Raw genomic sequence first — 26,943 nt, 5'->3', positions numbered from 1 at the left:
TTTTATTTTAATTCTCAGGAACTCATTAGAGCATTTCCAACTTATAAGTCAAAAGTGTCACATAGACATTTAACGGCTAGAAATAACATCTCACATCACTCCAACTGAATTGTCAAAGCTGATATGGAATGAAGGCTGGAGGTTTAGTCGTTACTTTTGACATCCCAAAAGCAAGATGTCAAATAAATATTTTATTATTTTTTTTAAAGACAGCTGGCTGTTACTTTCATTTATTATTTTCCTTTTTTATTATTTTTATTCTTTATCTTGAATGATTTGACTGTTACTATAATTATTTATTTGACACATTGGGTGGAGTGTAAAATTGTGTAAATGTCAAATTGCCATATCAACCATCAAATTTAAATTTAATGTTTGGTATTTGACATCTCCCTTGGAGATGCTCTTAGGAGTTTGTTGTGTTTTGTATTTTAATTTTCAATTGAGATACAGATCTGCCATTTATGCTGTTGCGCCGTGAATCTGTATTGTTAGTCTGAGTACATGTGCTTCGGGCTGCTGAATCAGAGGTTTGAGTATTTGTTAGTTTAGGCGTAATTCTCTCCAGATCAAATCAACATGTTGTTGTGTTTGGTGACTGGAGATATTGTACCCATTTCAGCACGTTTGTGGCTTTGTACTTATTATGTTTCATCAATAAATACTATTGTTTTTTTTTTTTATAAATAAAAAAAGTGATTTCCCTAATGTAAATAACAATGGTTCTCGATATGGGCTGTATTTATCCAAATCATAAAAGCCTATTATATACCTCAAGTGTTGCTAATTATTTTAAGGGGTTCTTAGATCTAGGTCCAAAATAATTAGTTGTCATTGGGTTTAGTCCGTGCGTTTTTGGTTTTAGATATTAGTCCTTTGACTTTTATTACTCTTTCTATTGTGTCGATTTTACCCTTTGAGGTAAATAAGGAAAACATCGAAAATCTAAATTTAATGAATTATTTACTTGTAATTTAAATTTTGAATTCTTTCATTCATGATATTTACCTAATATATGGGTAAAATACAAATTAATCAATGAAAGTAAAGACCCACATATTATACTAATCGATTAGACAAGCACCCACATAAAATTATGTACCTAACATACAGGTAAATAGTTTTCTTATTAGCAACGAAAAACTTAGTGACAAATCGTGTTACTCATAAGTTATGAACATAAATTAGAATACTACATATAAGTTAGGAACATAAATTAGAAGACTACCTATAATTCAGATACAAAAATAGACAAATAAAATTGTATGTTACGTATAAAAAAAAGTACATAAAATACTATTATTCATTGTCTAAAATATATATATATATATATATAAAATAAAAAAACACACACACACACATATATATATACATGCAATAGGCAATAAGCAATAGGACAATATATCTACACCATAGGATAATATATTTACGAGAGTATATACTATACCTCTATCATAGGGTGAACAAAAATAAAAATAATTACCTACAACTTTTCGAAGAAAACGAAAGGGAAAAGGAATCTTGTAACATGGAATGCCATGATCTTGGGTCATATTCAAAATCATTAGCATGAGGAGGCTTTGGAACTATATGTTGCAATGTACAGATTGATAGATTGTCAATTGATCGTACAAGATTAACATTCTCTATCATAGGGTATATATAAATGAAGAAAAGAAGAAGAAGGAAGAAGAAATTGAGAAAGAAGAAGAAACAAAAAAGAAAAACGTGCATGTAGTTAATAAGCTAAATTGAATGAGAAATAACCAAGGTGGTTGGTGTGAGTGGTTCAGCACTCTCATTCCTTAAGAGAGGTCAGGGGTTCGATCCCTACTCTCGTACGGAGTCACCACTTTGGCCAACACTTTACCCCTTACGGGCCGATCCGGTGTGAGTGAGGATTAGTCTGGGTTGTGGTTAAGGCTTAAAGGTGTCACCCATAGTTAGGGCCCATCCAGGACCACCTCATGATTCAGACAAAAAAAAATAAAATTGAATGAGAAATTATATCTCCAAAATAATAAATAATCCTAAAATTATGTACAATAATAAAATCTACTCTAAATAGGAATTTGCAGAAGTCTAAGGAAAAAAAAAAATTGAAGGTCCGACAGTTACATTCAAAATGTAATTATTCCTTTAATTGTATATAATCAAATCTAATCATTAATGATCTATAAATCCTCATCTGACCCGATTTAGACAATAGGAATATAATATGAACAAAAAATTTAAATAGAAATCAGTTAAATACAAAAATTTGAATCAACATGTCAAAAATAAAATGTACGTGGCAAACTAATCAAAGAACTTGTATAAACAAATAATAATTCGAGGACTAGATCTAAACTATTGTTTAGATTTTTGAACCTCTATCAACTTTTCTATTATTTTAAACAAAATATGAGATAAATTGATCACACCGAAAATTTCATTATAAAATTCCGAACATTTTTTGTAATTCTCATAATTTCTTTAACAGTTTTATCGATACGAATATTTTATGGATATTTTAACCATATTTTCAAAGTTTAATTAAATGATTTCAGCCACAAGAATTCATTATTATACGATGCATTTGGATGATTGCCACCAATTTGACATAAGATGCCATATGATTTAATAAAAGAAGAAAAGGAGACGGGACCCACTTAATTTATTTTGCAAACAGAAAGGCGGACCCACCCAAAGGAAAGTAGCTCCCACCCAGTCCAAGTCCCAACCGCAATGAACTCCCAGACAGCAATGTCCAAAAATTTCCTCCCAAATCAACGGTACAGATGTCGAAATTTAAAATGACGCAATACAACGGGAGACCATGGTACTAGCAAGGGGCCCATAGCGGTCCCACACCCTTCCCATCGGTGGCCACCGTTGGATCAAATCAGAAAGCATCGCCCTCAATGCTGATCACACACAGGCAGTTATAAATTCATTAACCAATTTTTTTTTCATTAACTAATTTATTCACGCTCCCAAACAAAATAACAAATCCACCACCCCCTCTCTCTCTCTCTCTCTCTCTCTCTCATTTTATTTGTCAGAAAAAATGAAACCCAGAAATCTGAACGAGACCACTCTCTCTGTACTCCGTGTGTCGCTAAGAGTTACTGAGTGAGCCGAGCTGAGCCGAACCGCATTGAGCTTAGCTACCTGCCTAAGTAGCCATGGCTGCAGCGCTGGAGTGCTGGTCTAGCCGAGCGAGTACGGATGAGGACATGGTGGAGCAGGTACTGATGCGGACGCAGGACAGATCGGAGGGGGCGACGTCGGCGCCGGAGAGCTCGGCCGGTGTCGGAGTGAAGGAGTCGTCGGCGATGCAGAAGAGGCTGCAGAAGCTGAGCCGGAACGTGTCCGAGGCTATCGCGTCGCTCAAGAACTCGCTGAATCTCGACTCGACAAGTGACTCGGCAACGGCGCCGTTTAACAAAATCGAGAGCTCTAGGAAGTTAGTGTGGGGCAGTGTTGTTCGGAACCTCACGCAGCTCTACCCTGGCAGTCAGCTCCCGGAGAAGCTCGTCTCCAACATTCGCAAGCATTACGATTCTTTGCCCCTCAGGTTTTGAAAGCTTTTAGTTTAGATTGAATCGTTTTTGAATCTATAGTTAGTTGTGAGTTTTTCTTGTTTGGTTTTGCAACATTTTTTGAGCAGCCAAACACACGATTTGGGTTGTGTTATTGCTGATTTTACTTATTTGGTGATGATGGTTTTTCTGTATGTGTTGAACAGTTATGCTCAGGCGGGATTCGAGATGAAAGAAGTGTTTCTTCATATAAAATTGATAGAGCAGGCATCAGTGGAGGGCCATCCTGCCATGTTGATTCAAGAGGTGTCTGAAAATGAGACTCAGGGCTCTGTATTCAAGCTCACATTTGCTTGTAATTCTTCGATTTCATGGCCGGTGATGTCCAGTGCACTTGATAGTGAGTCGATTTGCTACAAGAAGATACAGATCTTTGAGAAGAAAGGGTGTACGATTGGAGTTGTTCTTCTTCTGGTCGAAGGTGGGGAAGAGAAGTTGTTCAGAAATCGGATTGAAATTGCTTTGAAGTCAGCCATAAAGAAGCCCAAACCTAGCACAGTGAAGCTCCCATTTGGACTATGTGGTTGTCAAGAAGAGAATACTAAGGGGAGAGAGGTGGGAGATACTGAAGAGGACATTGGTGAGCAAAATTATAGGAATGGAGTTGATATTTCTAGCCAAAAGATTCAGCTTCCCAACCCTCTACCCACTTCGTCATTCGTTGTATCCGTAGATGAATGGCAGACAATACAATCTGGTGGGGATGAGATAGGGAAGTGGCTGTTGAACTCTGATAATATTGACTTTGTTGATCAGATTGGACCCAATTCATATAAGGGAGTTTACAAGGGGAAAAAGGTTGGAATTGAGAAGCTTAAAGGGTGTGACAAGGGAAATTCTTATGACTTTGAGCTCCGAAGAGATCTTTTGGAGCTCATGACATGTGGGAACAAGAACATTCTGCAGTTTTATGGCGTTTGCATTGATGAAAATCATGGGTTGTGCGTTGTGACAAAGTTGATGGAAGGTGGATCAGTATATGACATGATGCTTAAAAGCAAGAAGCTTCAGATTAAGGACATATTAAGGATTGCGATTGATGTAGCAGAGGGGATCAAGTTCATGAATGACCACGGCGTTGCATATAGAGACCTCAATACACAGCGTATCTTATTAGATCGACACGGGAATGCTTGCTTAGGTGACATGGGTATAGTAGCTGCTTGCAAAAGTGTTGGTGAGGCTACGGAGTATGAGACTGATGGATACAGGTGGCTAGCTCCCGAGGTTAGTACGATCCAATGAACTAATAGATAATAGAGCTAGGACTCATCAAGGATCCTGGTATTTTTATTTCAGAAGTTGAGCTAGCCCTTTAGACCACATTTTGCACAACTATAGCTGTAGTGTCATTCCATGCATTTTCTACTTCAAACCAGTTAGAATGAGTTCTTCCATGGCTACAAACCTTTAATCCTGTCAAATTGCATCTTCAAAAGCTTTGGGGACAAATTTACATTGCTCCATTTTCATATACATTGCATACCCAATTGTGCCATAAACTAAATTCACTTATGTTGCTGTTGTTCCAAGGACTTGCTGATAGGATCGAATTGCAGATAATATAGACATTATTTTGCTACTGCAACTTTACCTGCATAGAGCTTCCCAGCATGCAAGATCTGATTTCGTTTCTATGGATAGTGTGTTAGGTTTCACTAGCACTCACAGTAGATTCAATGTATCAAATTCAACTTTTCAGGATCAGTCCATTTTGCATTTTCACTAAAGACACTTTATGTCACTTATCCCGACATAATTGTTTGAGCATGCCTAACATGTCTTCATAATTGTTGATACTTTACATTTCAATACACTGTTTACCTTTATCTTAGCACTCCTCTCCCATAAAACTTTGCCTAACCACTTTTATGCATTCCACTAAATAAATCAGCTTAGCAGCAACCTTAGAGTAGTACTATTTTCAGCAATACAGGTATTATGTGCGGAGCCCACAAAATGGAGCTTTTAAGTTTTTAGCATGATCATAATTCAAGGATTATAGCCTTTCCAGATCAATTTTTTGATGCCACTCTATAAACTCATGTTTTATCTAACTTTTATTAGCTTCTGATAATAATTGGATGCTGCTACAAACTCTGTGTATAAGATACTTGATGATGAAAATAAATTATTTTAAGGTTGTTTGTTTAGATTTGCTTTGATTTAGGTCAGGGGAAATGCGGATGCAAATGGGTTCCCACCACAGTGGTGGTGGATTCCCCCTTCCCCCCATGGCACCCAGGATCGAACCCCAGTGGGGTTTCTTTCCTCCAATGTAACCAAAAAAAAATGCGGATGCAAATCACTTAGAACAGAATGATTCTTTTTTTCCTTTCGGCAAGTTTGGCCTCTTGGGACCACCTTTTGTCACTTTCACTTTTATATATTATCTACAGATTTGAATAACTCCAAAATGCTTGACAAATGTGGTATCTTTGTTCATTAAAATAGAACTTAAACTTGAAGTTGTTCTTCCTTATAATATATTGTAGCTCGTCTGTGATTTGAAGTAATTGTATTCAAGCTGTTCAGCATAGTAGGTGGGATCTTTTATTCACCAAAGTTATGCCAGTTCTTCCTGGGGTTTATCTCATTATTTGTTATCTGAAGACTTAAAATAACAGATATGGTGTTTACTATTTTCTTTCGTCTTTTTGGTTGCACACAGATCATTGCTGGTGATCCAGAGAGTGTTAGTGAGACATGGATGAGTAATGTGTATAGTTTTGGGATGGTAATTTGGGAGATGGTGACTGGTGAGGCAGCCTATGCCGCATGTTCACCGGTCCAAGCAGCCGTTGGCATAGCCGCTTGTGGCCTTAGACCTGAGATCCCAAAGGACTGTCCACAAATGCTGAAGTCCTTGATGACCAAGTGCTGGAACAATAGCCCATCAAAGCGCCCTCAATTCTCTGAAATTTTATCGACACTGCTGCGAACCAACAACAACAGTAATAGGTGAGCATCCTTGGCTACTTCTAGTATATCAATACTACTCATGTAAAAGTTAAAACTACCCCTACTTAGGGGAGTAATCCACGCTCAATGTAGATGCAGAAAAGCTTAATTATGTAGCTGAAATGAAGAAAAATCTTCTTTCATCTTCCAACGGAAAGAGATCTCTCTCTGATTCTATAAAAGAAAAGAAAAAAAGGGAAAAAAAAATGTATATTTTATTGTGTTCCTATAGGATGTCTGTGTGTTATGATTTCGGTGGTGGGAATATTGAATTCATTTGCCTTGCCTCCGTCATCATGATTGATTAGGCTACGATTAACTTTATGTTTAATAATAGAACTTGAGAAAGTATGAGGGGCACGAGATTGTCTGTCGGGCCTAAGAGCTGTGTGAGAAGGTGATGGAACTTGGACGCTATCTTTTTTGTTTTTTTTCTCTGTAACGTTATTCATGTTATGTCCCAAAAGAAAAGAAAAGAAAAGGTTGTGAAAAGAAAAGGTTGTCTTCTCTTTTAGTTCTATCCGAGGGACACAAGGGGGGGTGTATGGACATCTTGTTTTTTGGGTCCCATGAAAAAAGAATCATCAGGGGAAAATATCAATTCAGTATTCATATATTGATTTTAAAAAAAATTGAAGGAAATTAATAGAAAAATTTGCAAATTTATAAAGAAATTTCAGGATATGTTTTATGTTGTGAGAATGTCCCACATTGAAAAACTAGCAAACCTGTCAGGGGTTCAATTCCCGCTCTCGTATGGAGTCACCACTTTGACCAACACTTTACCCCTTACGGGCCGATCCGGTGTGAGCGGGGATTAGTCTGGGTTGTGGTTAAGGCTTAAAGGTGCCATCCATAGTTGGGGCCCATCCAGGACCACCTCGTGGTTCAGACAAAAAAAACAAAAAAAAACTAGCAAACCTTGAAAGGGCTCATAAAAAGTTGGACTACTCCCCCATTACCAATTGATTTTGGGGTGGAAGTTTCAAGTATCGAGGCATGAGGTTTAGAGCACTCCTCACATCCAATATGAAGCACCTGACGTTAGCTAGCTGTTTCATTTTTAATTTTATTTTCACGTTTAAATGTATATAAAATTCGTTTTTTAAATATATATATATAATTGTTTTGAAAATGCACCAATTTTTTCAAAATAGCTGTTGTGGGATTTTTTTTAATAAAAAAAAAATCTAAAATATGTCTATAAATATCTTAAAAAAATTTCACTCATTTCATTCCACATTTCTTTAAACAGTACATAATAGTGGAATGTATGAATGTTGTATCATAGTTTTTCTCAAAATAATAAAATATGAAGGATAGTCTTACATTTTATTTTAATTTGGTCAACTGGATAGTCCTACATCATGCTTGGTTGGAAATGGAAAAATTTAACCCTACACTATTCTTTAAAGGGTAAAATGCTGAATATCCCCCTGAACTATCACGTTAGTAGAAATCTCCACCCTAAATTAATTTTTCAGCCAATTTAGCCATTGTATTAAATTTATTCGCCGATTTCACCCTTGCCATTAGTTTTTTCGCAATTCCATCCAAATGCCGTCAAATATAAGGGTAAATTTGACATTTTACAAGGTATTGTATTAAGAAAAATAAGGAAAATGTAATATAATATATAGAAAATTCAGTATAAGTCCAATTCTTATGACAGAATTTGGGTCCAATCCACACATTTGTTGTTAGTAATTCAAGTCCTCTGACTTTTGTGCCATGTAGGATTACTTACCTTTTTTAAATTTCTAAGGTTTATATTTTATTTTCTTATTTTTTTAATTTATGTTGTGCTTCCAATTTTGCCCCTAAGATAGAAATCGGGTAACCTAAAAGACAGCAGAATATCAGAAATCGCGTTAAAAATCATCAGACGCCAAGAATAGAAAGAATCGTAGAAATCAAATCTTCCACAATCAATTATGGTCCTGTCAAGCCGATTTCTGCAGATTTCATGCTTCTTAATTGCCGAGGGTTTTGGGTTTCATTTTAGAGTTGAATTTACCTTTCGTCTTCTTCAATTGCAGCCGGTGGAAGTTGCCGTCGTTTGGGGATTCTCACCTTGCTTCTCCATCAATTGCAGTGCCTGTGTTCCAGGTATGTTGTATATCTACCTCTTCTTGAACGAAACCTGCTTCTTGAACGAATTTATATATGTAACTACTGGTTCCTGAACCAATTTCTTTTTGTTTTTGTTTTGTAATTGAACCTGTTAGTCTTTGACGATAACTGAACCTGTTTCCTGAACGAATTTCTATCACACCCACTGTGTATAGTACCTATGCCATAGGTACACACTCAATGGGTTACCTGTAGGGTAGGTCTACGTGAAGTGCCATATCCAATCACAAACTGATAGTTGTTACCACTGACAGATTTCGGTTGAAAAACTAGAGCACATGCATAACCTTTATAACCAAAGGTTTCAAACACTTCATTATATGCTCTTATGGATGAGTGCTTTATCTAATGAATAGACATGAAATTTCTCTATTGCAGATTCATAAGCCAGAACGGTTTAATTACAGATTCATACACATGATATTTCTCTATTACAGCTTGGGTCCAATGGGAGATTCTTGGTTACATATTCATAACCCAGAAGGGTTCAATTTCATTTCCTTTTGATCAACAGGAAATGAATAACACGCTGCTCAATGCATTCAATGAGGCTTTTGATGAAAGGTACAAAAAGCACTCTAATTGGGTCATATATGACGGAAGTTTAAGGAATAAAGAATACTGAAGTTGTTTTATACCAGAAATCGATTAAAAAGAGTACTGAAGGTGCTTTATACCACAAATCGATTAAAAGAGTACTGAAGTTGCTTTATGTAAATAGCACTCTAACTGTTTCAGCCCAAGATTGGCAAGTATTCCAGAAATCGATTAAAAGAGTACTGAAGTTGCTTTATGTAATGAATAGACATGAGAGAACCAGCAAAGTTTAGCATAATTGAAAGGCAACAGCCAACACTCTACAACGTTCACAATCTTAAGTTGTTAATAATCATTCAACAACACTCTACAACACTCTACAACTATAACAGACGGCCACAAATCAAAACACATGATGTTTAGGATTTTACCACAACGTACCTATAGCATAGTTACAGTTTCAGAAATTACCTATACAACAGGTTGTAGTTGATGATTAAACATAGTACTGATATTTCTCTATTTGCAGCAATACCATTAACCAATGATTGAGAAAAGCAACAACAAACAGACTATCAGAAAGCATCAGGAACAAACCATAACCAAAAAGGATGAACGTATCATGAATGAGAGAATTTACCTGGGATACAGATATTTCAATTGACGAAACAGTTTCTGATAATCCAAAAAAATCGGGTGATTCCATATGTAATCGGTATAGCCGGCCGGCTATACTGTCATCCCTTATCCTCACTTTCTATTCCACTTTCAGACCCACCACAGCCCCAAATTCACCACCTCGCCATAACCTCCCCTGGTTCGAATATGGGATGTGGCTACACTACAACAGACTCGAATGGACTCACATCGAATGGAAGATATCTTGCTACTAGGAAGGTAGAAGCAAGAAAACAATCGCAAAAAAGGAATTAGCAATGGGGATTTCCAAAAGGTCCAGAGGCGCACTTCCTTAACTTCAGGGGGTTGTTGCTGCAAAGGCTTGTCTTTTTCCCTGGGTTTCATCACCAGTGCATGCTGAGGCCCTTTCTCTTAGGGAGGCGTTACAATTTGTTGGTGATACGAGCTTTAATCACTTGCAGATGGAGTGTGATGCATTGGAGCTGGTCCAATCGCTGAGCCATACAACGGCGGATACTTCCTCAATTGGTTCTTTGGTGGAGGACTGCAAAGCGATCCTTGCGCTTTTGCCTACTACTTCCATTATGCATATCTCTAGAATGGCCAACAAAGTGGCCCGTAGACTAGCACAACTATCTTTAACTCTGACCTCAACATCCACTCGGTCATGGGATATGGGTTGATGCAGATATGAGAAAAAAATAATTTGATGAGGGTTTGTGTACAAAGCTTTGATGCAGATATGGGTTGCAGATTTGTTTTCGCCGTTGATTTCTTTGGCCTGGTTTTTTTTTTTTTTTCTTCGAACTTCTGGTTGTTTACAGAGAAAGAGAAGAGAGACGAAGAAGAAGAGAGAAGAAGGATCAAGAGATTTGGGTTGCACAGTTGGCATGTGCCATTCACGTGGTGTTTTTAACAGAGATTTGGATGGGAAATGCCAAAAACTAACAGTGATGGGTAAATTAGCGATAAAATTTAGTACGAGTGCTAAATTAGCTGAAAAATTAATTCAAGGTGGAGATTTCAAGCATGATAGTTCAAGGGGGGTATTCGGCAGTTTACCATTCTTTAAAATAACAATATTTTAGAGTGCTAAATTGTAGCCATTCATTTGGCCTATAGCCCATGACTGGAGATGACCTTATTGACAAACTAGACGATGAAACGTCAATTGAGGTCGAGAAACTACTTGCTTTAAGAAGACAAGATACATCAAAGTGAGATTTCAGCTACGCAAAGAGTTACAAAAATTTAACAATGTAGTTTCCGAAACAAAATAAATTAAAATTAAAATTCTTACATATTATGCTATATATAAACATCAAGTATGGCTCTTCTGAAACGAATTAGCCAAAACATGAATTAATAAATCAAGTGTATCATAATAGAACATAGTATACTATACGAATTATATATATAAAAGCAGAATAATTTTGACATATGTGTTCGTTTTAATAAGCAAATTGAATCCTTGTATAATAAACATGTTTTACTCAAAGGCATTAATCATGATGTGTCTTTTATCTTTCTTCATTTTTCTCGAAGAGGTATTTAGAACAAACAGACCCCGTGTTTTTTAGCATAAATGTTTCAATCCTGTAAAAATATCTAACGGTTCATCTGAACTAAACCGAGCCTTTTAAATTGCTAAAATCCAAAAGGTTATGCCAAGGGAACTGAACCCCCTAACCTTCCCCTTTAGATTTTACTCACCAAACCACTAAGACAACAATGCTTCTTGTGTTAATGATGCATAATACTTCCAACGAGCTAAAATTTAAATAGATATATTTAAAAATTTAACGAACACATATCCTCTTTGCCGCATCTAATCCAACATATTTGGCTCTTTCTTCTTTTATTTTTCTTTTCTCTTCCATCGCTCTTTGTCTCCTCTCTTTCTCCTCCTTTTTTTTTTTCCACCTCATCTCTTTCTCCTCCGCTCTTCTCTTGCCTAGCATTTGTCTCTCGCTTCACCAAGCCTTGCCGCCTCGCATTGCCTTACCTCAGCGTGAAAAACGAAACGAAACCACACTGAACCGTTCGTCTGGTTAATCGAGGTCATCAATTTTTTAGGGTGGTGGTTCGACGTTAGTTTCAGAATTCCTTCTAGCGAGGCACTCAATTCGGTGTGTAGTTTTGGCTCAACACCGAACCAAACCAAACCGAGCTCACTCCTAGTTGTTCCTTACGGTTACTCGCGTACGTCAAATCAGTCCATGCTGTTAGGTTCCTACAAAATTCAGTTAAATGGTTGACATTGAACATAAGTGGAGTACATATGTCCAATAACATCACGCCACGTGAATTCAATAAAAAATATGTATTTTTAAAATTCTCCCCTTCCTAATTCCCATTTGTCTCCCCCCTCTTTCTCTCTCTGCTATGCACAACACACCACCCAAAATGTGCACGAGACACTAATCCAAAATACGCGTATGAAGGCATTAGAGGCAAAAAAATTCCATAAAAAAAGTCATTAAAGTGGCATACATTCTATAACAATAAAAATCCATTACTTTTGTACAAAGGAGAAAATTTAATATTAAGCGAAATTTTTTAAGAAAGGTATAAATGAAATTGATCTCGATAATGGGTCCAAGGTGGCTTGCAGCTAGGATGGCTGGGTTTGGGCCCAATGGCTGATCCATAGAGGTGCAAGGAGGTGCAGCTGCATCTTTCCTCGCTAAAAAATGCATTGGAGATTCTGGAATTTGCACATCTGCTTGTGCTCACCGAGTGTTCGATTAAAAGCCTCAAAGAGGCTGTTTTGTTGTTGTTGTGTGAGACCCTGAATATCTACCTTAGATTGTTGGGCTCGATCTCACGATCATGTAGGAGAAAATGGTTTGTCAATTGGACCTCTACAAACAAAGTTATAAATTTGAGAAGATTTTGAAATTTTTTCACCTTAGTTGCAGACTAAGTCGAAGAAGAAGACGACTGGAGTGTGAGAAGCTAGAATCCCGTGCTTTCTAACTTTAACTCTTTTTTAATATGATCCTCTATCAAGGCGCCATGTGTCAAATTTTAACTAGGCTAACTTTAAAAATTCATTAAAAATTCATATGTGCTCCGAAAAATTCACTAAAAATTACCCTGAACTCGTAATCACATGTACTTTTATCTCGTGACCTCCAAATCACATGTACTTTAGGTTAGATTAATTGGTATTGATTTTGGTTAAATTGTGTAACCTGAATTTTGTGCATATTAATTGATATACAAAATAGACTATAGTCAATTAGTCTTAGATGTAAAACTCTTATATATTTTAATTATGAATAACATTAGTATTGTTTAAATTGTAAGGCTATTTGGTTGTTTAAATTTTTTTTGTTGTTTTCATTTTAGCCTTCTTAATATTGCCCCTTTCGTGAAAAATTCATGGATTCGCCATTGGTTGGGCCACATGGGTCTCAGGTGGTTGATTGAGGGGGAAGGGTGCTAGGGGATGGGTCGGGGAGAGGCAGAGAGAGACAAACTCAAAGTGCAACTCTCGGGGGTCTAAACTAGAGGGAGCAAAGAGAGCGCACAGAGAGGGGGAGAGGGAGGTGAAGGGGGACGGAGATAGAGAGAAGTTGGAGGCTTTATGGATTAACTACATTTTACTCCCTTCAAGTTTAGTGTTATTATCGAAATGGGCCCCGATGTTTCAATTTCATCAATATGAAACTTGTAAACTTACCTTTTGATTTTATGTTAAAATGGTGACGTGACATGAATGATAGTCTTTTTTATGCCGATGTGTAATAGAAAACAATAAAGAAAATGGCAATGGCATGCGTAATTTGACAACAATTTAACAGAAAAAGAAACGTTGAAGTTGATGGAGGTGTAATTTGAATTTGGTCATATTTAAAAACGTTAGGTTTCATGTTGATGACATTGAAATCTTGGGGCCCATTCGATAATGACCCTAACCTTTAGGGAGTACAATGTAGTTAATCCTTTTTTGGATTAATTTAATTTAATTTATTAAATTGTTTTAGGGATTTTAAGTTTTAAACTATTTTATTTTATTTTTCTTCTTTTTAATCCACATGGTGCGGTGTCATTGGTCATATGTGCTCCACTTACGTGCCACATAACCAATTTAACAAAATTGTGGACGAAACCTAACGACATGGACTAATTTATGTATGTAGTGTAACGTTAAGCACCAACCATGTCGCCAACGGGGTCTAGTCCAATGAAAAAGGACCTTGACTTGCATGCTAGAGGTCTCAGGTTCAAATCCCCACGACATCATAGTTTTGTGTGTGTGTGAGAAATACCCCATCTCCTGTAGTTTAGACGCTTGAACTAAAAAAAGAGTACCAACTGTAAAAAAAAAATAAAAAATAAATGACTAAGGGTGATAATTTTGTAAACCTCAACAATCATTTGTGAAAATAACCATTTTCGGAATAATAGAAGATATTCAAATTTTAAATAATAATCATATTTATTACGTTTAACAATTATTTATATTGATTTCATTATGCCTAAGCTATAATTATGCATTACACATGTCGATTATTGTAATGGTAAATATGGAAGTGTGACAATTGTACGTGTAAGATGGCTTATTTAAAAACACGCAGAGTTTCTGTATACATAACAAAGTATGATGATTTACAGGGAAGAAGGCAGAAAACAAGCTGATGATTTGCATAAGAAGAGGAATGGCTCATTCCAAAAAAGAAACCAAAACTATGATAATTTGCAACGGCTCTTTGCAGGAAACGAGCCAAAAGGAGTAAATGGCATAGTTCGACTATACCATGTCATATTGACTCAAGGCTTAAGGATCAAATTTCCATAATTTGAGCACATAAACAACAACAACAACAATGTTCAGTGAAAAAATGACTTGACTTGTAAACTAGTAGTTTCATGTTCGATATACCCACTTGGCATTTCCCTCTTCCTCTCTCAGCAGAAAGAGAGAGTTGACGGTATACCGGTCTTGACCCAAAAAGAGTACAGTACACCGGTAGCCTCCGTAAACAGCACCTGTCCTCAGCTTCTCCAAAAGCCAAACCAAAACCCCTCGAAATTTGAAAATGAATAAGAAGTGAAGTTCCATAAATACCCTTCTCGGGCACCACCTGACCACCTCCTCGTATAAAACCCCAAACCAAACTTCTCGATCTCTCTACCCCTCTCCAAAAATCAAACCCAAAATCTCAAGAAAAGCACAAAACCCACACAGCAAAAACCAGCTTAATCAACCAATCCCACATCTCTCTCTCTCTCTCTCTCTCTCTCTCTCTCTCTCAGATTCCAATCTTCTTCTTCTCACAGTCCTAATCGGTACGTTAATTATACCTCTCTCTCTCTCTCTCTCTCTGTCTCTTCCTTTTTTAATTACTCTCTTTCTTTGGTTTTTGTTGCTTTAGAATCAATCATGCTGAAGTTAGGGTTCAAGTTAGGGTTTTTCATGGTAGCTTCGGCGCCGATCCTTCTCGGATTGGCGTTTCGAACTTACTTCGGCGGCGGTGACGCCAATTCGCGTTTCTCGATTCTTTTTCTGGTTTTGAGTTTGGTCGTTTCGGTGATCATGGCGTTTTCTGGCGTTTTCAGCAGCTTACTGCACTATATGCTTCCAAGAAAGAGACCTAGTAAAGGAGTGGTTGTAGAAGAAGAAGAAGACGCCATTGTTAGCAAGAACAACAGCACCAGCTCCAGCTCCAGCTCAGCCGCAGCATCTTCTGTTAAGAAGCATCAGATCGGCCACTTCATCGCCGAATCGACTGTCAACAGCAACAGCCTCATTAGCAACAACCACGGCATAGTTGAAAGGGACGTGCCAATCATGGCTTTGGGCCATTCCAACCCCTCCGATATCGACGAGGATCTGCACAGCCGGCAGCTCGCGGTCTATGGCCGCGAGACTATGCGGAGGCTCTTTGCATCGAATGTCCTTATCTCGGGGATTCAAGGCCTTGGCGCTGAGATTGGTATGAATTGTGGCAACTCTCTGCTTGTTTGAGTTATCGTTTTCAATTGGGTTTGTAGTTAATGAGAGATAAATGAAAACAAAATGTTGAATTCTGCTGTTTAAATTTTTCGCTTACCATGGTAAACAGTGTTGTGTATGTATGTGTGTATTTATTTTCTTTTGCTGGTGTTTTTTTTCTTCTCCAATGTGGACTTTTGCTTCATGCAGCAAAGAACCTCATTCTTGCTGGTGTCAAGTCTGTGATGTTGCATGATGAAGGGAACGTGGAGCTATGGGATTTATCCAGTAATTTTGTATTTTCTGAGGATGATGTTGGCAAGAACAGAGCACTTGTTGCTGTTCAAAAGTTGCAGGAACTCAACAATGTTGTGGTTGTTCATACCTTGACAACCAAATTGGCCAAAGAACAGCTTGCTGATTTCCAGGTACATTTTTCTGTAGTTATTTACTGGTTGTTTAGTGTTATGCAAGTTATCAAGTTTATACTTTTGGGGCATGTTTGGGGGTCTATTTGAATCACAATTGCTGGACTAGGTTTTATTAAATTACTTAATGTTTGATTATGATGACTAAGTGCCTTCGTTAATGAATGAGGGAGGGCACATAGATAGTGAATAATAATGTAATTTTAGCACATCTAAAGACTGATACATGGTAATTTTAGCACATGTAAAGACTGAGACATGCAAGGAATAGTATTTTCATAGGCTATATATGAAACTTCCATTACCTAGAACTAGAAGGGTATTCATTTTTTATATGGAGAAAGGGAGCGGGGAAGGTGTTTTAGCTATAGCTAGCATGAACTAGTCTCCTGAAGGTGACTTTCTAATTTCGTACTGCATCTATTTATACTCTGCCTGTTGGTTTCAACACCTTGCTTCTCTTGGGTTTTCATAGTGAACTATTTTTGCTTCTGTTGGTAGCTTTAAAGTAATCTAGTTCTGATGATTTTCCTAAATATCTATTACAAATGGTTATATTAGCTCCATAGAAATTGTAATTTATGTTCTAGTTATCAAAACAAGTGTTAGATATTCAAAATTGTGAATCCCGTAAGAAATTATCTATTTTGCAGAAGGATTTAAAATTCACGAGTGTATTTTTTCTAGTGTGGTAGTTTTATTTGGGTTTGTACAGGCATATAATTATTTTCTGTTGTTGTAGGCTGTTGTATTCACTGACATCAGTCTTGAGAAAGCCATTGAATTCAATGATTATTGTCATAATCATCAACCTCCAATCGCCTTCATTAAAACCGAAGCTAGAGGCCTCTTTGGTTCTGTGTTCTGTGACTTTGGACCCGAGTTCACTGTTTTTGATGTTGATGGGGAGGATCCACACACTGGTATTATTGCATCCATAAGCAATGACAACCCTGCTCTAGTGTCAAGTGTTGATGATGAAAGACTTGAGTTTCAGGATGGGGATCTTGTTGTGTTCTCAGAAGTTCATGGAATGACAGAACTAAATGATGGAAAGCCAAGGAAGATAAAGAATGCTAGGGCTTATTCATTTACTCTCGAGGAGGATACCACGGGTTTTGGTACCTATGAGAAGGGGGGTATTGTCACACAGGTGAAGCAGCCCAAAGTCTTGAACTTTAAGCCGTTGAGAGAAGCACTCAATGATCCTGGCGATTTTCTTTTCAGTGATTTCTCCAAGTTTGATCGCCCACCTCTCCTACACTTGGCATTTCAAGCGCTGGACAAATTCGTGTCAGAGTCGGGGCGCTTCCCTATTCCTGGTTCAGACGAGGATGCTCAGAAGCTTATATCTATTGCTAGTAACATTAATGACAAACTGGGAGATGGGAGACTGGAAGATATTAATCCAAAACTTTTGCGGCACTTTGCTTTTGGGGCAAAGGCAGCACTAAACCCCATGGCTGCCATGTTTGGTGGTATTGTGGGTCAAGAGGTTGTAAAAGCTTGCTCTGGGAAGTTTCATCCACTCTTCCAGGTCAGTACACATTCTTGGTTTCACGTAGAAGTTAACCATTCTTTAGGAGCTAAGAATTATTTAGCGCCATGTTATTTTTCACTGCTGGTAGTAACCTAATGTTTAACTTGTTCCAACAGTTCTTCTACTTTGACTCAGTAGAATCACTTCCTACAGAGCCACTGCAGTCCAGTGATTTGAAACCATTAAATAGCCGTTATGATGCACAGATTTCAGTTTTTGGGTCCAAGCTACAGAAGAAACTGGAAGATTCCAAAGTATTTCTTGTTGGATCAGGGGCACTAGGATGTGAGTTATTAAAAAATTTGGCCCTGATGGGAGTTTCATGTAGCAACCATGGGAAGCTAACAGTCACTGATGATGATGTAATTGAGAAGAGTAACCTCAGTAGGCAGTTCCTCTTCCGTGATTGGAACATTGGGCAGGCCAAATCAACAGTTGCTGCTTCTGCGGCTGCATCAATAAATCCGTGTCTTAATGTTGAAGCCTTGCAGAATAGAGTTGGCCCTGAAACTGAGAATGTGTTTGATGATACCTTCTGGGAGAATTTAAGTGTTGTTATTAATGCGCTAGACAATGTCAATGCGAGGCTGTATGTTGATCAGAGGTGCTTATATTTTCAGAAAGCACTTCTTGAGTCGGGTACTCTTGGCGCAAAATGCAACACTCAGGTGGTTATTCCTCACCTAACAGAAAACTATGGTGCATCAAGAGACCCACCGGAGAAACAAGCACCCATGTGCACTGTGCACTCATTTCCACACAACATTGACCACTGCTTGACATGGGCTCGATCTGAGTTTGAGGGTTTGCTTGAGAAAACTCCAGCTGAAGTGAATGCATATTTATCCAAGCCAAGTGAATATGTCACTACCATGAGGAATGCTGGCGACGCACAGGCCAGGGATACCTTGGAGCGTGTTCTTGAGTGCCTTGATAGAGAAAGATGTGAGACATTCCAAGATTGCATTGGCTGGGCACGCCTGAAGTAAGTCCTTAGATAATAGACTTTATTATACATTTTTTCCTTTTGCGCCTCCTCTCTGTAATCATTAATTATTGTGATGGTTTGTTTCGATAATTCATGATGCCTGCTTTTGATGTACACAGGTTTGAAGATTATTTTTCCAACCGTGTGAAACAACTTATTTATACTTTTCCTGAAGATGCGACAACTAGTACTGGGGCTCCATTCTGGTCCGCCCCTAAGCGATTCCCCCATCCACTGCAGTTCTCAGCTGCTGATCCTGGTCACCTTCATTTTGTTATAGCAGCTGCCATACTAAGGGCAGAGACATTTGGGATTCCAATCCCTGATTGGGTTAGAAACACTAAGAAGGTGGCTGAAGCTGTTGAGAAAGTGGAAGTCTCAGAATTTCAGCCTAAGAAAGATGCGAAAATAGTTACTGATGATAAGGCTAACAATTTAACTCCTCAATCTATAGATGATGCACAGGTCATTAATGAATTGATTATCAAGTTAGAGCATTGTCGAGAGAAACTCCCACCAGGGTTCAGAATGAAACCAATTCAATTTGAGAAGGTCAATCTCTCTCTCTTTCTCTCTCTGTACTTATCGTTTCTGACCTATCCTTCATTTAGACACTCATATATTCTATGGTTAAGTTGACTGATTTTGATCACTCTGATAATTGGTTGAGGTTGATGGTTTTGAGTGATGCATGGGAAAGTTTCTTTATGTGACCTATAATGGGGATGGGCTAAACTTAGATGTGTGATGTATCATTCTTCAAATTTTAATTCTAATTCATGCCTTCACTTGGAGTTCATTGTTTCGTTCTGTCCTACAAGTTGCCAATCACCTTAGTGTTTTTTACACTTACCTTGGGGAGTTTGCAGGATGATGATACAAATTACCATATGGATCTGATAGCCGGGCTTGCCAATATGCGGGCTAGGAATTACAGCATTCCTGAGGTTGACAAGCTGAAAGCCAAGTTTATTGCTGGTAGGATTATCCCTGCAATTGCAACCACCACGGCAATGGCCACAGGACTTGTGTGCTTGGAGCTTTACAAGGTTTTGGATGGAGGCCACAAGCTAGAAGACTATAGAAACACATTTGCAAATCTAGCTCTACCTTTGTTCTCCATGGCTGAGCCAGTTCCACCCAAGGTCATCAAGCACCGTGACATGAGCTGGACCATCTGGGACAGGTGGATCCTGAGAGGCAATCCTACTCTGAGGGAACTTATTCAGTGGCTAAAGGACAAAGGACTGAAGGCTTATAGCATCTCATTTGAAAGTTGCCTGCTTTATAATACCATGTTTTCTCGACACCAAGACCGAATGGACAGGAAGATGGTTGATCTGGTTAGGGAAGTGGCAGGGGCAGAACTGCCTCCCTATCGTCGCCACTTTGATGTTGTTGTGGCTTGTGAGGATGAAGAGGAGAACGATATTGACATCCCTCTGGTATCCATTTACTTCCGTTAGGTTATGTTCTTGAATCCGCTGAGATTGTCGGTCTGTGATTTTAGGAAGAGAACTCTTGCGTGTTTAGGATATTTGACCTCAGACTTTCATTCCTGTGTTAATCGATGATGAGCACACAGTTGAACATTTTTATCCCAACTGTCTCATGTTCTACATGTATAATCTCTAAAAGTAAATCCCATTTAATAATAAATTTGCTTGTAATTTGCTGGCCGGATTTCCAGATAATCTTTTGCGACAGTTGATGTTTGAGTGTCGCCTTCTTGGGTTTTTGCCTGTACACTTGCCACCAATTTAAACAGTAAAAACTAAAAACTGTCAATAAATGAGACTTTCATGCAATGGAATACCATTGTTGTGAACCCGGTGCGGGTAATTTTTTCTACTTCTGTAAAACGATGGTGGTATAACTGCTTGTAGATCATTTTGATTGTTGACAGTTTTTAATGTATTTTTTACCTACTTCTTTATTTTTCCGATTTCGTCATTCATCCTCTTTCTTACTTTAAAAAAAAAAAATCATAAGTTGTTGAAGTAATTTAGACTATCAGCTGTAAACCACATACTTATAAAAATAAAAGGAGGCCCACACCACACAACAGCTAAACAAAGTCTTTCACCTTCGCCATTTCTTTCATGTATACTTATTACACTGCTGCCTTTCCATTGTAAGGTCCCAAAGGCAGTCTCACTTGGAAGGAGGATGGTTGTTCAGAAACATAGACATCAGTATTATAATCACAGGACAATTAAAACTGGTCATCTCTTGCTCCATAATTGTTCTCACAGTAACTTCTCATGTATCAATGTCACCAATTTCTTTGATTTATATAAAATCCTATTAACAATTCAAGTAACAGAGACATCAAAGCTTTACATTGGTTCTTCTACATACAAATGTCAGCATGGACCACAAATTTGCCCAACCGCCTCATGTAATCCAGAAATGTGTCGCATCAGCTCTTATCAGCACCTTCATCAAATGCACCGGAGTTCACAACTCGGAAGTCCAGTTGCTTCTGATGCTTCAAGCGACGGCGTTCATCAAAACTTTCCCATCCTTCCGTCTGTGAAGATATTGCTGTTATATAATTAAATTTAACAAATTAGACTACTTGGCACAATGACATTTGATGCTAAAGTACACACCTGACGAAGAACATCCATGGTTATCTCTGTGTTGTGCAAATCAAGTGTTGTGAGCTGTAGGCACTTTTTGAATAGCGTAGAAGGAAGGGATTTCAACCCATTGTTGCTGAGACACAAAGACTGCACACAAGTATAAGTTTTGGAATGAATATCAGCCTGGAGATGAAGCACAAAATAGATGAGGTTGCTGCAATTCCTCTAAAAGAGCTCAAGAAAATTAGACTAAAATGATATTTTTACTACCTTCAAGTAAAAGTTTACTAAATTTCAAATTTTTGTGTGTGATTAATTGGCATAATAGGCAGTAGAAAGAGGCAAAGTTTAGGATGGCACGATACAGTAACCATTAGGGTTTAGGCCAGGTACAGGGAAAAGGAATAGGCGGATGCTTGGGGTACAAAGACAATGGCAGGCATCAACAGGATGAGCAGTGAAAAGCAGGTGCAATATGAATAAACTCTTATTTCCTAAGTGGATAAGACAACCCTAACAACACAATGAAAATTAATCTATGAAAAAAAAATGGAAAAAAAAATAATTTTATTACGGGAAATGTAAACTGTGTAACCTCTCCAGAACCACCCTAACAAATTACAGTTCCATATCAAAACAAAGGAAGCTCTCTCTCTCTCTCTCTCTCTCTCTCTCTCAGGGGGTCAAAAAGGGAAGCTCTTAAACGTTTAAAGAGAATTTGAGTTTTTGAAGGAAAACAAGAAAGAAATATGGATAATAAGTTCAAAACACTAGGAATTAGTATAGACCTTGAGATTATGCAAATTGCCAAATGTCTCAGGCAACTCAGATAGAAGATTTGATGAAACATCAACCTGCACCATGCCAAAAGCAAGTCAGATATATGGACAAATCTACCCAAAATGAAAAAAAAAACCCCAGCCCTCCCAAAAGAAATGAAGAAAAGGAAAACATTACTACCTCAATAAGTCCAATACAGTCCCCTATGCACGTAGGCATGGTGTTTATCCTGGACACAGAGGTAGACAGGTAAGTTTAATCAAGACACAAGCCATTGGTTATCAAACATAACTTGCATCTTTAAGAAGTAGTTACTTCATCAACATAGCATTAATGCATAAAGGGGAAAAACTTAACAACCTACAAAACATGTTTTTTTTAAAAATCAAAATTTCCACTGAAACTAAATATCTTAGTTTCTGTATTTAAGACATAAAAGCATTTAGAGGAAAGAAAAGTAGATGTGAAACATTAAGTGCAGCTGCACGTCCACAATGTGAAATATATAAAATTTAAAATGATCATACCACATTAAGAAGAAAAGACATGCAAGGGAAGAAAAAAAAACAGATTTTGATTATGTAATTCCCAATAAGAAAAAACATGTCCTTGCTTAAAGTACTTTCAAAATCACCTGTTATTGTTGACTTTCAGAACTTCAAGCTTAGTCAAAAGTCCTATTTCATTTGGGAGGCTAGACAATTTGTTGTTTGCAACGTGAAATTGCCTCAGTGATGTCAACAAGCCCAATGCAGGTGGCAAAGTCGTTAAACTACATAAATTGTGCAATTCATCAAGCATCCAACATAATGTCAAGAAGTAGAAAATGAAAGCCACCCCAATTTAATGTGACATTGTAAAGCACAAAAGATACTCACTGGTTTTGGTCCAGAGACAGAACAGTTAGAAACTTCAAAGATACCAGAGCTTCCCAGTTAATAGAATTGTCCAATATATCATTTGCAGAGAGGAACAATTTCTACAAAATGTAGAGAATGAAGTGAAATTACGCATGAGTTATGGAAAGAATTTGATGAAGCTGGAGCGGAAATGCAAGAAAGAAACAGAGCTTTGTATACCTGCAAGGAACTTAGACAGCCAATCTTGGCAGGTACCGCTGGAATAGCATTATTGCTGAGTTCAATAACTCTTGCAGAAGTTCCACAAGCCCACACTTCATCGGGTATAGCCTTTTCAAATTAAACCAACACGAATTTTCAACATTGGAAAACGTTAGGTCCTCTAAAATATTACTTGGAAACAATTATCAAAATCGACATTCCCCTGCTAAGAGATTCCCATGTGCTATGATTCTAAGTCCCAATTAATTGTCTGAAGGAAAAACAATTCTGCAAGGCATACTACTGCTGTTAACAACCTCAAAACTTGTCTACCAAGCCAAACAGACGTTACATATAGATATCCATAATGTAAAATGGGATTAGAAAAATGCAAACAGTCCAAAAAGGGACAATCACCAAAGACTAGTTTCTTATACCCTCAAGTTGTAGTCACGGAGTCCAATAACCCCAGTAGCTTTCCATCGATCCAACCGGTTCTTATCAACAGAAACTTCTGTCTTTTCTTTTCCCAATGTAGTAGCATTGTTGGCTCTGGAAATGGGGCGTGTGGGAGCTTGTTTTAGGATGGGCCCGTCCTATTCAAACAAAAATTCCAGAAGTACTACATTATCAATAACGCATTTTCTATAACTCAACACTTCCAAAAACACGTAAATCTCCACGGTTACTATAATCCAAAGTTTCATGAAATTTATGACCAACATTTTTACTCGAGAAAAAATAAATTAAAGATCTTTTTTTGATAAAATTGCTTTCTTCTCATTTATTTTCTCAACTGCCAAACAAGTGGGTTCTTCCATCTCCATCAAAATCAAATTCCCAATTCAAGTTCAGATTTCAAGAAAGCAAAAAGATAGAAAAGAATTGAGTTTTATCTACAATACCCCTTGATGCAAGCCCTGAGAAGCCATGAGCATGATCCTGGACCCATTAGCGACCTCAGACTCCTTCAGTGTCATTCCATCCACCAAAAGCTTCCCTATCACAAAATACCCAGAACCCAAAAATTAAAATAAAACTGAAAATGAAAAACTTGCCATTCATAATTCATTACAGCTCAGAGAAATTCAATCAAATTTTACAGAGGAGAAAAAGGAGACACCTTTGCAAATGAGCTTTTGGCCACGAGGGAGGACATTGGTGAGAGGTTGCAGAAGGGACTTGAGGTCTTTGATGGTTGAGTCCGGAGAAAGATTTGTGATGGGTATGGTTCTGCCACTGAACTTCACGCTGAGGCTTATGTTGGCTCCGCTATCCTCACCTCCGGTGACACTACTCTCCATTTCCTCTCTTTGCAAATTGCAGTGAGTTATTGGTGTTGGTCGTCTTCTTGGTAATTCTCTGTGGTGAATAATTTGCAGATTCTTCATTTTACGTCCGTATTTATATACACACCCAAAAAATGAATAATTTGTCAGCTCCAAGTTAAGTACAAATTTTATGGGCCGAGAGGTCTGGGCCAGCCCGAAATGCAACCCAAATCCATTTCAACAATGTAGGAGTCTATCTAAACGAAAAGTTAAGGGCATTTCGGTCCTTTGACACAAATGGTGTTCATTAAGAAGACTAGGTTTTGGTTTGGTTTGGTTAGGTTAGGGCTCTCTTCTTCTTTTAACTCTGTGCATCATACTCTCTATTTCGGCTTCCTCCTCTCTGACGAGTGACGACTACAAGGGTTGAACAGTAAGTACTAAATTCTAACCAAAAGATTTCCATTATCTGCCTATGCAAGGCTTCCTCCTCTCTTTTGTTTTCTTTTGGTTGGCTTCTCTTTAATATTTTGATGATTTCGTTACGAAAGTTATGCAATTGTGTCTGTCAAAGGGAGCTGTAATATATTGAAGACAATGCTGAAGAATGAGTTGCTTTCGTACGTTAAGATGTGGGGTCGTCAGCCATGTCGTCTAAATATTAGTCAACAACTATGTTGTTGTTTCTTTTCGGAGCGTGAGATTTTTGTCGTTAAAACTGAAGAAAGTGAAATTTTGAAAATGTTGACGCCAAAAAGTGGTTTCCAAGTTTTGAGGGTCAACTTAGTAAATTTGTGTCTTCGGTAGACTGTGCGATCTGCAATATGAGCAAACGCACGGTAATTCCTAGGGCACCGGTGTGGTACCGGCCGAAGGCTCTCCGATGCTTAAGTAAGTTCGGGAATAGAAAGTTTAACTGACAGATCAATAGGCTTGTATGCCGTTAGTTCTGATTACCTCCATTTTGGGATAGTTGGCCTCCTTTTATAGGCCTTGGGAGGTGTGCATTTTGTTGATAATTTCGATGTGGGACTGTGGACGTCGCTTGGGAGCGTGCCACGTGTCCCAGGTGAGGGTGTTGCCCTAATGGAGAGATCGGTAGGTAGAGTGCCGAGGGCGCCTCTGACCTGGCCCAATTTTCTCCAGGTGTCTTGCTCTCATTGGCTGCTTATTTTGGGTGTAAACAATACACATTGTCAGATCTGAGTCTCTGGGATTTTAATTTAGATGCATCCTACGAGCATATGCCTAAATTTGTATCTCTACTATTTCGTTGCTGGTAATTTCTTTATTCATTGCTTGATGGTGATTGTGTCTGTGACCTGTAGATTAACATCCACCTCAAAAGAATACTCACTGGTTTTGGTCCAGCATATCATTTCTATTGAGGAACAATTGCTACAAAATTTTGAGAATTGAGCGCAAAAGTTATGGAAAGAAGTTGATGAAGCTGGAGCACAAGTTCCATAAGCCCAGACTTCATCAGGTCTGCAAGGCATACTACTTCTGTTAACAACCTCAATACTTGTGTCCCAAGCCAAACAGACGTTACATACAGATATCCTCATAATGTAAAATGTGATTTGAAAAATGCAAATAGGGACAATCACCAAAGTACGAGTTTCTTATACCCACAGGCCCCGTTTGGTGGCCAAGACTGGACAAGATAGGACCAAATTACAATTCTAGGGCTGGATTGGTTAGGACCAGTCAAGAATCCTGTCCATTATTTGGTGCAACACCACACTGGAACAGACTTTTTTTTAAAAAAAGGAAAAATTATCAAGAAAGATCTATCAGTGGAACAAAGATAGATCTAACAAATAGAAAGAAAAGAAGAAGAAGAAATGAAGAGGATAGCAAAGTAGTTCAGAATCTAAGCGGCAGGAAAGAGCAGAGGATTTTTATGCACACACACCCAAGTTCCAACCCAACAAAAGTCAGTTCCAACTTAAATACAAAATTTAAAAAAAGAAAAAAAAAAAATTCTTAGCAAAAGTGCATGGGCCGAGCTGGTCTGGTCCAGCCCGAAAAGGCTAAGGGCATTTCAGTCCTTTGACACAAATGGTGTCCATTTAAGAAGACAAAGTTTTGGTTTGGTGTCCATTAGGGCTCTTTTCTTCTATTAAGTCTGTGCGTCCTCTTCTCTATTTCGGCATCCTCCTCGCTGACGAGTGACGACTACAAGGGTTGAACAGTAAGTACTAAATTCTAACGAAAAGATTTCCATTATCTCTATTCTCTCTGCCTATTTGTTGTTGTTTTTGTTTTGAACATATACATATGTACTGTTTTCGTTTTCGTTTTTGTTTTCTTACGAAAGTTATGCAATTGTGTCTGTCAAAGGGAGCAGTAATATATCGAAGACAATGCTGAAGAATGAGTTGTTTTCGTACGTCAAGATTTGGGGTCGTCGGCCATGTCGTCTAAATATTAGTCAACAATTATGTTGTCGTTTCTTTTCGGTGCGTGAGTTTTTGGTCGTTAAA

At 38.0% G+C, this 26,943-nt stretch overlaps 3 protein-coding genes and 1 long non-coding RNA gene across 7 annotated transcripts; 2 read left to right on the top strand and 2 right to left on the bottom strand.

Annotated features, from left to right (window-relative positions):
- The first annotated feature begins 2,962 nt into the window (after window positions 1-2,962).
- LOC110758696 (Protein kinase superfamily protein) lies at window positions 2,963-6,834 on the top strand. Its single transcript, XM_021960609.2, has 3 exons — window positions 2,963-3,559; window positions 3,731-4,811; window positions 6,256-6,834. Exons 1-3 carry the CDS (start codon window positions 3,168-3,170, stop codon window positions 6,547-6,549), a joined length of 1,767 nt encoding a protein of 588 aa, XP_021816301.1. The 5' UTR covers window positions 2,963-3,167; the 3' UTR covers window positions 6,550-6,834.
- Window positions 6,835-9,543: 2,709 nt separating this feature from the next.
- On the bottom strand, window positions 9,544-9,930 carry LOC148294106 (uncharacterized). Its single transcript, XR_015836386.1, has 2 exons — window positions 9,856-9,930; window positions 9,544-9,734 (listed from the first exon to the last, which is right to left on the bottom strand). It is a non-coding gene; the product is annotated as an uncharacterized LOC148294106 (long non-coding RNA).
- A 4,920-nt stretch (window positions 9,931-14,850) lies between these two features.
- On the top strand, window positions 14,851-20,424 carry UBA1 (ubiquitin-activating enzyme 1). Of its 3 annotated transcripts, none has more exons than XM_021960592.2 (7): window positions 14,851-15,152; window positions 15,239-15,799; window positions 16,009-16,226; window positions 16,969-17,763; window positions 17,883-18,751; window positions 18,874-19,306; window positions 19,624-20,424. In XM_021960592.2, exons 2-7 carry the CDS (start codon window positions 15,247-15,249, stop codon window positions 20,218-20,220), a joined length of 3,465 nt encoding a protein of 1,154 aa, XP_021816284.2. In that variant the 5' UTR covers window positions 14,851-15,152; window positions 15,239-15,246; the 3' UTR covers window positions 20,221-20,424. The 3 variants fall into 3 exon arrangements, with proteins under 3 accessions (XP_021816284.2, XP_021816286.2, XP_021816287.2); XM_021960594.2 differs by having other exon boundaries at window positions 14,853-15,152; window positions 15,423-15,799; XM_021960595.2 differs by having other exon boundaries at window positions 14,854-15,152; window positions 15,426-15,799.
- Window positions 20,425-20,952: 528 nt separating this feature from the next.
- Window positions 20,953-24,594, bottom strand: LOC110758665 (LRR/ubiquitin-like domain protein). 2 transcript variants are annotated; one of them, XM_088254149.1, is made up of 10 exons: window positions 24,307-24,594; window positions 24,089-24,183; window positions 23,621-23,779; window positions 23,202-23,312; window positions 23,001-23,101; window positions 22,757-22,894; window positions 22,303-22,351; window positions 22,131-22,196; window positions 21,370-21,525; window positions 20,953-21,287 (listed from the first exon to the last, which is right to left on the bottom strand). In XM_088254149.1, the coding sequence occupies exons 1-10, from the start codon at window positions 24,572-24,574 to the stop codon at window positions 21,177-21,179; spliced, it is 1,254 nt and encodes a 417-aa protein (XP_088110275.1). In that variant the 5' UTR covers window positions 24,575-24,594; the 3' UTR covers window positions 20,953-21,176. The 2 variants fall into 2 exon arrangements, with proteins under 2 accessions (XP_088110275.1, XP_021816269.1); XM_021960577.2 differs by having other exon boundaries at window positions 21,370-21,489.
- Between the last annotated feature and the right edge of the window lie 2,349 nt (window positions 24,595-26,943).

This window comes from Prunus avium, chromosome 6, assembly GCF_965620075.1.
Source record: "Prunus avium chromosome 6, drPruAviu1.hap1.1, whole genome shotgun sequence".
Taxonomy (NCBI): Eukaryota; Viridiplantae; Streptophyta; class Magnoliopsida; order Rosales; family Rosaceae; genus Prunus; species Prunus avium.
Note: the sequence above shows the minus strand (reverse complement) of the source record. Positions and strands in the feature narration are given on the sequence as shown.

Excerpts from the sequence above, each read along its gene's own strand:
- LOC110758696 (XM_021960609.2), top strand. The coding sequence starts at position 3,168 with ATGGCTGCAGCGCTGGAGTGCTGGTCTAGCCGAGCGAGTACGGATGAG. Across the intron at positions 3,560-3,730 it reads TACGATTCTTTGCCCCTCAG|TTATGCTCAGGCGGGATTCG; the intron begins GTTTTGAAAGCT and ends TGTGTTGAACAG. Across the intron at positions 4,812-6,255 it reads ACAGGTGGCTAGCTCCCGAG|ATCATTGCTGGTGATCCAGA; the intron begins GTTAGTACGATC and ends GGTTGCACACAG.
- UBA1 (XM_021960592.2), top strand. The coding sequence starts at position 15,247 with ATGCTGAAGTTAGGGTTCAAGTTAGGGTTTTTCATGGTAGCTTCGGCG. Across the intron at positions 18,752-18,873 it reads ATTGGCTGGGCACGCCTGAA|GTTTGAAGATTATTTTTCCA; the intron begins GTAAGTCCTTAG and ends TGATGTACACAG. Across the intron at positions 19,307-19,623 it reads AACCAATTCAATTTGAGAAG|GATGATGATACAAATTACCA; the intron begins GTCAATCTCTCT and ends GGGAGTTTGCAG.
- LOC110758665 (XM_088254149.1), bottom strand. The coding sequence starts at position 24,574 with ATGAAGAATCTGCAAATTATTCACCACAGAGAATTACCAAGAAGACGA. Across the intron at positions 21,526-22,130 it reads GCAATTTGCATAATCTCAAG|GCTGATATTCATTCCAAAAC; the intron begins GTCTATACTAAT and ends CTTCATCTCCAG. Across the intron at positions 21,288-21,369 it reads CCATGGATGTTCTTCGTCAG|ACGGAAGGATGGGAAAGTTT; the intron begins GTGTGTACTTTA and ends ATATCTTCACAG.